Source organism: Melopsittacus undulatus, chromosome 2 (genome assembly GCF_012275295.1).
Source record: "Melopsittacus undulatus isolate bMelUnd1 chromosome 2, bMelUnd1.mat.Z, whole genome shotgun sequence".
Taxonomy (NCBI): Eukaryota; Metazoa; Chordata; class Aves; order Psittaciformes; family Psittaculidae; genus Melopsittacus; species Melopsittacus undulatus.
In genome coordinates, this window is record NC_047528.1 from 60,859,867 (window position 1) to 60,871,644 (window position 11,778).

At 44.9% G+C, this 11,778-nt stretch overlaps 1 protein-coding gene across 1 annotated transcript in view; it reads right to left on the reverse strand.

The window, feature by feature from the left end:
* RASA3 (RAS p21 protein activator 3) overlaps window positions 1-1,738 on the reverse strand; it is a 131,935-nt gene extending 130,197 nt beyond the window's left edge. Inside the window, exon 1 of the mRNA XM_034074338.1 lies at window positions 1,502-1,738. Within this exon, the coding sequence (XP_033930229.1) occupies window positions 1,502-1,556 (55 nt within the window). The 5' untranslated portion in view covers window positions 1,557-1,738. The remainder of the gene's footprint in view (window positions 1-1,501) is intronic.
* Window positions 1,739-11,778: the final 10,040 nt, after the last annotated feature.

The window sequence follows — 11,778 nt, forward strand, 5'->3', positions numbered from 1 at the left end:
AGTGAGGCACGCAGCTTTTCCTACCTACTATCCACGCTAAAAGGCAGCGGGAATGCTGGCTGCAGTACTGCATGTTAATCAAATGCTTAGTTCTGATGAGGGCTCCGATAACTGAAGCCAGCAGCAGGATTAACTTCAATCCATGATTTAATGGGATTAATCTCAAATCTTTTGCCGCCATTAATATCTTTGATCTCTTCTACCACTCAAAGAAATTCCCACACTCCAGTGACATCAGTCATTTGGGTATAATAACATCACTGTTTGTTGTAAACAATACCCAAGAGTCATTATCCTCCATCATGTGAGATGTGTTCTTACTCTGAAAATCGCCAGATAGGAACAACCTTCAATACCATCACCTGCATGCTGTCTGAATCACTCCTTTGTGGAAAGAATTCTATTTTTTCCCCTCTCCTCTTTGAAAAGAGACAAAAAACAAGTCTGGCAACACTTTATAGTCTTACTATATCTATTTTCTGCATGTATAAAAGAATACAGAATCAACATACAATTTTTAGTTTCTGTTATGAAATTTTACTTTTTAAAATCTACTATCACTAAACCACCTGCTAGAACTTAAGGAAACGATCTTAGTAATGGTCTCATTGAAATGCTAATGCCACTACCCAAATAATGAGATTTCCTAGCAAACTTAGCTCTCAGTTTTATCTAACATGACAACTGGTGGTTGCAAATCTGTTTTCATGTGCACGGACATGTAAGAGAAGAGTTAATAGGAAGCTACCAGCCCAACAACTCCCTCGGTACCCATCACTGCGAGTCCAGCGCTAAACTTCTGCACTTCCCCTTCAGCTCCCGGCCACCATGCCTCATCGAAGGGAGGCAAACCGCTCCCTCCGCTTTCTCTCCGTTTGCCTCTGTTACGGAAACGCAGGATTTTCCCTCCCAGCCGGCACGCTCTGAGCTCTACCAGGGAGAGTTTAATCTGCAAGGCGACATCTGTCGCTTACTTTCTAATGATGTGGTTTGGAACTCAATCAACAGCAACGCGAGTCGGAGGAAGCCGTGAAGCAGCAGCCTCAGCCCGTCCCGTTTGCTGAGGGAAGAGGCTGAAGCACACGCTGCTTCCCACAGCCGTTTTTTGGCCGGTTCCGCACCACCTCTGCCAGTGACATAAAGTACTGAGACTCGGTGACCGCCTCCAAACTTTTACCGCGTTGCTTAGCGACTAAAAGGAAAAAAATTATTTAAAAAATCTCGAAATCCGCCTAACACCCTGCGCCGCCCGGACCCCGCCGGCGCTGCCGGCCTGTCACCGCAGCACCCGGCCGCCTCACAGGCTCCAGCCCCGCACGGCCGATCCCGCGGGCACCGCCCGCCCCCGCCACCCCCAACCGCTGTCCCGGCGGGACGCGCAGCTCAGGGGAGCGCAACAGAGCGTCCGGCCGCGGTGCCTCACGGCAGCGGCGCTGCTCAGCGCGGCCCGCTCCAGAGGGGCTCCTTGCCGCTGCCAGGAGCCCACACCCCGCGCCCTCACCTATTTTAATCCTGACGCTTTGGAAGACCCGCAGCCCCTCTTCCTCCACCGCCATGGTGGTGGTGGTGGTGCCGCCGCCGCGCCTGGCGATCGGCAGCGCTCGAACCCCGCCGCCGCGGAGATGCACAGGCTGGACCGGGGAGGAGGAGACAGAGGAACTGCTCCGCCGCGATGGGAAGGCGAAAGAGCTGGCGAGCGCAGGGCTCGGAACGCGCAGCGACCCGGCTGCCGCGACCGAGCAGCCGAGCGAAGCGGTGCACAGCGCCCGACTCTCCCCCCTTCACGCTGGCAGCTCCCGCCCTCGCCCCGCTGCCACCCCCTCATTGGCCAGCGGGGCAGCCGGCCGCGGCGCTCATTGGTCCTCTGCCCGCCAGGGGTGGTGGGAGGGGGAGCGGGGTGCCAGGGAGATGAGGCGGGGGGGGGGAAGGGAGGGTGCTGCGGTGCTTTGCAACAGCTGGAGCGCACGCCGCGTCTCGGGCCCCCCCCCCCCCCGTCAGCCGGCGCGGGACGGCCGCTCCCACCGCCGTCCTCTGCCCTGTCCCGTCACCGTTAGGGCAAGGCGGCTCCGGCCCGTACGGCAGCGGCAGCCCCCGGCCCCGCCGGGACGGCTGCAGGGCAGCGGCGGGAGGTGGGCGGACCAGCTGTAGGGCACTGTCCGTGCACAGCGCCCACCGACGGGGAGCAGCCGCGGGGCCCGGCCTTGCGGCCTGCGCGTCTTGGCGAAAGGGAGAGAGGGATGTTCAAGTCTTCTTTCCCACAGAGCCATAACGAAAGGGCACTTGCGATGCCCCAGGATGAAACCCATTCATTAGTGGGAAAAAGAAGTCCCGTGGTAAATAAGCAAACCTGTCTGGGCGCTGGGAGCAGGCCAGTCTGTCTCCTGGCTCCATTAGATCAGCGGCAAAGCTCGCTCTACCTGATGGCATGGGAAGAGCAGCGAATTCAGATTTCAGTCTTGCATGATTATACGTTAAACAGCAAGAAATAGGACCTGTGTCAGCATTCAACGCCAAGCTTTGGGTCTTGTAAAGTCAGTAATTGAAATACTCCTTCCCTGGAGGTCTGGCAAAAGCAGAACACAAAGTGCAATAGGAGCCTACAGATTACTTCATAAAGCAAAAAATCAAATTACCTGTCGTGCAGACAGTCACAACCCCCCGAGGTGGCTTGGACCATGCCTATGCAGAACAGCCCAGACACATCACAGTCCAGCATGGCCAAGAAGCACAACAAAACATCCCTTCTCAAGCCTGCAGCTGAAAATAAAATAAAAAAAAAAAAAGTGAAAAAAACCCCTTAGAATCCAACGCTTTCCTGCTTCAGCTATAATTTCTGAAGTAAGAGGCACACCAAGAACAAGCTATACATATATTAAAAAGCATGTATTAAAGGACAGCAAGAAATCACAAGGCAAATACTAAGTCACATGCAGCATGAAGTCTGTAGGCAAAAAGTTGTCCAGGCTAGCTAAAGGAATATAGCTGGCAGTCCATCATTGCTTGAATCATGGCAGATACAACACAAAATGAATTCCCTTTTTTTAAGAAAAAAAGGGAGACATTGAAATATACAAGAGCAAATGAAAACTTGGGAAGGAGATACTTGGGAAGTCAGGAAAGCCTGGGGCATCCGGGTTTTCTAACACAGGTATGGGCCTAAATCTGAAGGAAACTGGCAAGTTTGCAGCCATAAAAAGAAACAGTGAGCTATATTAAGGAGCTGCATTACTGTGTTCTTGTCTACATAGCCAAGTGACGTATGTAATTTGATAAAAGTACTTCTATAGCACAAGACTCTGAAGGGATTTTGTAAAGCATAGGCTTCCATTTACCAACATCCATGCCATAACTCCATCCTCCTCGCTACAATATGCCCATTGTCCTCTGTAGCCTCATTGCCTTATCCCTGTTCCACCTACCGTGTGTCATCCCTTCTCCATAATGCTCCCAGCTCACTGCAATACTTCAGCCCCTCTGCCCACTGGTCGTTTGCATCCCCTGTGATACCTTCAGTGCTCCCTGTCCCTGTTTTGAAACTCTGTGCATGCTCACAGATAAAAAAGGAATATAAAATGGCTGTTGCTTGTGCTCCTTTGCCACACAACACACCTTGAACATACTTGCACAAAATAAATGCAGGCCCACTGAGTCACGTCACTGAAGAAGAATGGCAAACAACTGTTACACACAATGCAGTACACAGGCAGAAGCAACAGCTGTAAGCAAGTGGATAAAGTTTACCTATAAGCAAAGGACAATAGGTACTATTGTTGGGATCCCTATAAGTTGACCCCAAGTGAGCTCACAAATCTGTTTTAAAACATGTTATGTTTGTACCTGTGATTCAGTAGCCAAAGAAACTTCTACACACTGATGCTGGGAACTGATAAATCTTCCACAACAGCAACAGGGAGAAACCTGCTTCCATGCTCTATAGACATCTCAGATAAAATATTGTACTTCTGTCTGTTTCCTATGTTTGCCTCTGGTAAGTAAAGACTTCAGTTGACCTCATTTCCCCCTCTGAAGCTTTTCTCATCTGCAGAAGGTTGACCCCAACATACTAATTAAAAAACAAAATCAATATCACTTCGCTTCCCAGCATTTGCAGCTGTAAGAGTTACTCTCAGCAGATGCACAGACTGGGCTTCCCAATCTGCAGTTGTGTTCTTTTAACACAGCCATGGCACTTCTATTTCCTTTATGCCCATGAAACAAAACAAGGTATCTACCTATAACCCAGTTGTTGTATGTTCACAAAATGAGACTACGCATGAATTCCCCATCCCTTTCTGTGCACCCAAGTCTGCAATCAGAGCCCACCACTCTTAAATTTAGTTTTATTCGAACTAGCACAGATTCATGCTGTTATCTAAGGTGACGGTCACCCCTACGTCCTAACCTCAGCTATCACTATACTCAGGTATAACCTCTCCCTGTGCTAGCATGGCTGCTCATGAGGGTGTGTGGTGTACACCATTTGTTGGTTGGGAAAAAAAAATACACTGTCTGGATTTCTACTTGTATATTATGAAAAACAAGAGACCCATGAGCTGTGATGCTTTAAAATCCTTTGCCCAGGATCGTAAGCAACCAGAGAAGAAAGAATCCCAGTCCAAAGGTGTGACTGGGGCACACTGGCATGCTGGGCAGCTTTAGGAGTACATGCTTATACACTTCCAGACTGTTTTTCAGGATGTCCTAGCTTTACCAAGAGCATGGATATGTCTAGGAAGGCTGTGGCAAAATTCAACCCTAAACCCAGCCTTTCCTTTAAAATGTACTTAAGCATCACCAGCTTCTGTACTTAAGCATAAAAGAAACTACCAAGATACCTACAGAACTGAGATTAGCAACAATCAGAACAGATCAATGTTAAGAACAAGACCCCAAAACAGAAAAAAAAACCAACCAAACAAACCCAAACCTAGAAATTAAAAAGAAAAAACAAACAAACCAAACCAAAACCAAGAACGGTTATAGCAAGGAAAAAAAAAAAGAAAGAAAGAAAGGAAAAAAAAAACCAGCTGGCACCTTCTTACACTCTTCGCCATGGAATATATCAGTCTTCCTCACATGAAAATCTGCAAAGAGTTACTTGCAGCTCACTGTGCTTCCCAGCTACTCTGCTGGTTTCCCACCAGCCCTGCTCTGCTGAAGCTCTTTGACAGTGCTTTCATGTATCAATGTGCCAGTTTATTTTCTGTTTTGTTGTTTTGTTGACATAAGGCTAATAGCTTTTTGCTTCCTCTCTAATAAACATCTGTCTCCAAATCAACATGCCATGCAATCCAACAATGTAAATGAGAGCAATGTTGCAAAACTCACAAAAATATGTATTTTAAAGATGTTAAATGCATTATAAGAAACAGCCGCAGAACTGTGCATTGCTTTTTCAATATCTCTATTGTTGAAACTAAACCTCAGTAGCAGTGTATTGCATGTGTGTGTGTGTACTATAGATAACATGTGCAGGCAACATGAGGGTTGCAGCTGCTAGCAGTCTGATCAAAAAATATGGGCAAAGTAAAATGCTGCTTTTTAAGATGTGGATGAGTCTGTTAGTGACAATATCTTTTCCAACTTTCTTCATCCAAGCCATATGGGTTTATATTATCAGCTCTTCAGAGGATTCTTGGGTCTAAATTAGACTACAAAGAAGGTCATTTTCTGTGACTCATTTGTGCCAAGCAAGGAAATAATTTCCTCTCTTGATCTACATGATAGCTTTCTCTCGGGAGGAAACAGAATATAAGAAGCTTTCTAATCTCCTTTTGCATTATGCAAGAAACTAACAAAATATGAACCTACTATCCCCTGGGTAGCATGAAGCTGCCACCTATATTTATGTGAAGGAACAACATAGTTAAGACAAATCTAAGGAAATATCACTGTGACACAAAGCATGACTATGATCTGATGACTGGGCAAGATACTGTGATTGAATTTGAGGAAGACATAGATAATTTCAACTAATAATATTTATACAAGGCTTAAAGGCAGCTACTATCCATATAGAGATGCTACATGATATCATTACTCTGACCATGGTGACCCAATAAACATTTTTCCCTGGGAAAGTGAGTGGAGAAGCAAAGACGTCTTCAGCAGGGCCTCTGAATCTTATGCCTTGACTAAGTGGTAAATTCAGGCCATGCAGTGATACCATTCACAGTAAGATAGGAAAAGGAGGAGTGGGGGAGTGGCTGCCCTGAAGTCCTAGAACCACAACTGGCCAGGAAAAGGCTGCAGTTCTTTCCCCAGCTTCCATGCATAGTGAGGTATGGCAGAAATAATCAGTGTAAGTATGAAATTGAAGAATGAGTCTGTGATTACCTTGTGTCTCCGAAGGCTAAGAGCTTGCATCTGATGTAGCTACAGAGGAATGAACAAACTAATGAAATTGCTTGTATGATGAGTCTGTCAGGAAAACACTTTGGCCATTACATTACACGAGAGAAGGAAAAAAAGAGAATGATGACAAGAAGAAGGTTTTAATTAGCAAAATGTCAGCAACAGTGACAAGAAAGCACAGATTTCACAAAAATTTAATTGAAGTTTAATTGAAGAAGAAACATGGGAAAGAGTGGACACTACTGAGATGGCTGTTGCTGAACTCCATGTGTACGTACCAGTATAATATACGTGTACAGTACACTCACATACTGGATAAAAATAGATCTGTGCATTAGAAACAGGAAAACTGGGGATTGCTCTGCAGTTACTACACTGAAAGCAAGCAAAGATCTCCACTGTGACCCCAGAATAGAGGCAGAAAAGTGTATCTACTTTCTTACTGCTTGCCTTTTCAGAACATCTTACATTTTTGCTGGTTGTCGCTGGAACTCTGGGCCAGGAAGAGGCCAGAATGGGGAAAAGAAAAATGGCTTTAATTACAGGAAAAAGCGGCCAGTGAGAACTGGTTGTTACAATAGCTGAGACAATACAATTAATTTTCTTGTTGTATGGTTTTTTAATCTTTATTAAAAGTAAAAAAATAAAAAAGAACACTTTGCTGTCTTAATTCTTGTCCATCACTTCTAAAAATTTGCCCACCTAGCATCCTCCTAAATTATGTAACTTTGTTAAAATCCAAGTCATTTCAGCAGCAAGCACAGAACATTCAGGATTCCGATGAAGTTTACCAACATGAAATACCTTCAGGCTAAACTCGCAGAAGCCTTGTGTTCTAGGTCATATCTGCTTTACTTGAGCCTATAACCTTTGCTTTCCTATTAAGGAACAAATCCCTTTATCCTCCCATAAAAGATTATAATGTAATAAAACTGCATTAAGATCTTACATGGAAAAAAAGAAAAACAAACCCAAAGCAAAGCAAGTGATTATGTACAAGAATGAAATGTGGTGAATTTTACTGCAGTTAAGTAAGTATTCATCCATCCTCATCTCTCCCACATCAGGCTTCTGTGGAACTGCTGTAACTAAGTGAAAACATCAAATAATCTTGAGAACGAAAAATGGAGCAGCAGTGAGACTTTTTACTTTTTTTTAAATATTGGGTACTGCTGTTTACAATAAATACGTGGTTATGCAAGCAGGCGTATAAACACCCGTATTTCATAAGTAATTGCATATTGGCAGCCATAATCATCTTCATAGCTTCTTTGCTTTTATGTCACCAGCTCATCTGCAGTCTTCTCTGTTCCTTATGAGAACTAATTTGACAACACAGGGTTCCATCCTTGCTCTCCAGCTCCAAGGCAAAGCCACAATCCCCCTCAGTTTAGCAGCACCAATAGTATCTCTTCTGGTAAGACTGCAAGGGAGAGCTCTTACCCCATTTTCTCCTTCATATCCCCCCTAGATGGGGGTGTACAGTCCCCCAGGGGAAAGCCACTAGGATTACGCTACTAACATTTACCCAAAACCACCCATAAAACAAACACTTTTCTGCCTCTGAGATATGTCCCAGATTTCTGCTATAAGCAAGATGTATATGACAGATGCTATAAAGTTTACATTGACTTTGGGAAGCTTTGGGAATAATTCATCCACAGCCAGTGCTGTGAGCGACACAGCTATCCCACACACAGCTATAAACCCTGACGAGACTTTTCCATGTTGTCACGCGTTTACTATGGGTCAGATCCTGTGGTCTTCCATTTGCTCAAAAATCCCATTGAAGCCAGTGCTAGCGGGTCAGCTTGCAAATGCCACCCTCTCTCTGCGTGGTGAATAGCTCCCATTGAACCACTGGCATTACTCATGTGTTTGAGTAACGACTAATGAGAGCAAAAGGAGCTAAATCTGGTCCTTACTAGGGACTGCTAATCTGAAATAAACCCTCCCTCTGTCAGTAGTACCACATAGGCAGAGCTACTCTGCCAGTGAGATGCTACCTAGAAAAGGCAATGTGCACAATTTGGCACGATAATTTTAGCATATAATTCTTTAAAGCATGTGGGTTTTTTTTGATTATCCAGGCATGACTGCATGAAGGAGCTCCCTCCCATCACAGTACATGAGCAAAGATAATCTTACACCATGAAACACAATTAGCCAGATGGTTATTTTGAGGTTTTTGGAATAGAAGCAATTTCTCTGATCTGAGAGATAAAAAATAAAAAAAAAATAAAAAAATCAAAGCTGAATTAAAAAAAAAAATCATACCACACTTGATTCCCAAGTATTTAATTACATATTATCATGGGTAACTACTAATCGGCTCCAATTATGCAATCTTATTTTATTGCTGTTGGAAACACATTTATAGCTACTATATAATGTGTATATTTAAGTCAATATCTGAATAAACAGTCTGGAAAACACATCATTTGTCCCCAGATTTGGTGAGTAGTGTGATTATCATCTGCCACCTGCTGGAAATAGCTGTGATATCTCAACTAAGTTCCACAGATGGAAGGTCTGGTCACTCATCGAACAAGCAGAAATGTCAAAAAAGCAAAATATGCTTCTTGTACACAGGAACTTATTCCTCTTGCACCCGATGCACTAGGAAAGTTTAACTTCCACATGGGGGTGTTTCCATGAGGTTTTGAGAGCCCACTGGAAATGGCACAATTGCAGGTTCCCTCATGCCATCCTCATAAAGGAGCTCTTCTTCTACACAGTATAGCCTAGCACTGTATTTGAGCCTCATTTGAAGAGCCTGACCATTCTGGCTTCATGGTGGCTCATAAAACCCTCAAGGAGAACAAAACTTGCCTGTCCAAAACATCTGCTCTCACTCAAAAAGAAGGGAGAGGGTTTGGATGAGGTATTCCTCAGAGCGCCAGAACCTTGTAATTTGCTGCCTCTGTGCCAGCAAACCAAAGTAAGTAATCCAAGTAAGCCAGAGGGTAAACCCAAAGGTAGCAGTGTAAGACTCACCTTCCTCTCTTGCTTGTGTAGAACAGGATGAATAGTAGCAGGATGCACAGGTAAGACTAGCAGTACTTGTCAGTGTGATGGCTTCTTGTGTCTGACTGACCCATAACAGGACTGATTATACTGATGTAATTTTGCAGTTGGCAGGTATCCCCAAGCCAGTGGGGAGAGACAGACAGATACAACTAGATTAGTGTTTCAGATCTTTTTTAACCCCAAAATCATACCCATGCCCTTAAGCAGATGACTTCTGTGTGCCCAACAGGTTTAGAACAGCAGAGGATTTATGTTTAGATAGTGCTTGCATTCAGAAAAAGAGTGCCTCTCTCTCAGTAACTTTTAAAGGAGGAGAGTCAAAAATGAAAATGGGATACAAATGGTTTTTTAAGGTTATCCAGTTCTGTGGGATGGAGTAGAGAAAGAAAGATAAAAGGAAAATACACCTCCAAAGACCTAATAAAACTGTAACTAATTCCTCATTTTCTGCACTAACTTGTTTTAGCCATTATAAAGCAATCAGATATTTATAGCAGTAAGAATTAATATAAGCCCTGAAAGCAGTGGCACAAATCTAAAACACTAAGCGGCACATTAGCAAGAATTAATACTGGCACCTGCTATCACACATGCCTCCTACACAGTGAAAGGGCCAGGCCTGCCTGAGGTGTGCACACAGAGGCACGTGTGTCCTACTGCAGTGTACAGCATTCACATGAGCAATATCACAGTCCATTCCCATAACACATGTGCACCACCATGCACCCACCTACAAACACACAAAACAATGCTTCTCTTGGCATCTGCCAAAAACCTTTACTGCTTCACTGTGCTTTTTCAGTTTTCAGGAGGTTGCTATGCTCCAGGCCCCTCCAAGTTTTCTCCTCTGTGCTGCTCTTAGGAGGCTTACCACCTCTCTTCCAGTAATGTGGGCCTTGTCTGCACTGGCAAATTGCCCTCATTCCAGCCACAAATTTAGCTATGCCTCATGCTGACAAGTAGGCAGAGGTTTGCTCTCGTAAAGCCAGACAAGGGAAAGACTCACGAAGTAGAATGCTGCCAGACAAAGACTCAGCAACACCCCCAGCCTGCACACAGCAGACAGCTTATCATCTTCGGTGCAGCCATTGATGCAGTGATCACTGTCCAGAACACATAGCTGAATGCAGAGCCTCACCTTGGAACGGATGGGCCTCCTGGGCTGATTCACGCAGCCCTCTGTGCCAGGACATGCTGGCCTCTGGCTACAGACAGGCTTTTCAGCAGCTTCAGGACCTTCTGGGGTTACCTTGAAAGGGCTCCCCTCCTCAGGCAAAGGTGGAGAACAGGGCCCTGGCCTCTTCTCTGTGTACACACTCCCTAGCATCCACACTGTAAGACCATCCTTCCTCAAAAAGCTAAGGACTAGTGCACGAGCAAACAGACCTCAATGCAGAGGCTCAGTCAATCATCCAAGAGTCCTCTCCCTCTGTACCCTCTTCCCACATTAAAACCACTGAGGAAAATCAGTTATCAGCACTAATCTACTTGGCTTTTTGCTGTAGATCAAGGAAATCCTGGATCTTACCAAACATTGTCCAAAAGATTTTAAATTGTGTAGGTAGATAGATGTATAGATAAATAAAACTCTTTATAATTATGGCAATGTTTTCCCTTCCTCTTCCTCTCTTCCCACCCCCTTTCCCTTCCCTCAATTTTTCAGACAATAAGTGGGAAACAACCTTTTTTTTTTCCCCAGCCAAAAATTAATTCCCACTCAAAGATTCCAAAAAGGGTCAAGTCTAAAGGAAGCATCTGGTAAATCTGCTTTTGTATTGCAGTGGGAGCCATAGCCTTCACGTCCCCTTCGCTTTGCACACTCAGCGCAGCAAGCACTCATGCCACACTGGGAAAAGTTTGCTCCACTGCACACGTATGCACAGAGCCAGAGCCTGCCTGAATGCAGGCAGCCCTTAGATGGAAGCAGCTAGGTATGCTGCATGCACAGGGCAAGCCAGTCCCACTCACCCCAGCAGGTTTTCCAGTTGCTTTTTTTATCCCCTGGACTACAGATGGACTCTTCAGCTACTCAGTGGGGTGGTTTGCTGGTGAGTTACATGATAAGGGTGTGTGCTTGCAGGGTCAAAGTCACAGCATTGGATCCTATCATGTAACATACTGAACTGACCAAAAGAAATTGGCTTCTCACAACATCTCCAATTGCCCATGCAGGGACAAGCAGTGAACGATGGGAGACTGGGACTGGTCCTCAAACACACCCACAAGCGACTCCAGTCCTGCAGTTCAGCCTGTGCATATGCTCAAAGTCAGTCAGAGAAAAACACTTCATAAAATAAAGGAAGAAATTGCCATAACTTTAAAATAACCAGGAAAGTTGTCAACAAAATAGAGGACTTACTTTCCTTGTCACACATACAGAGAACCCTTAAAGCT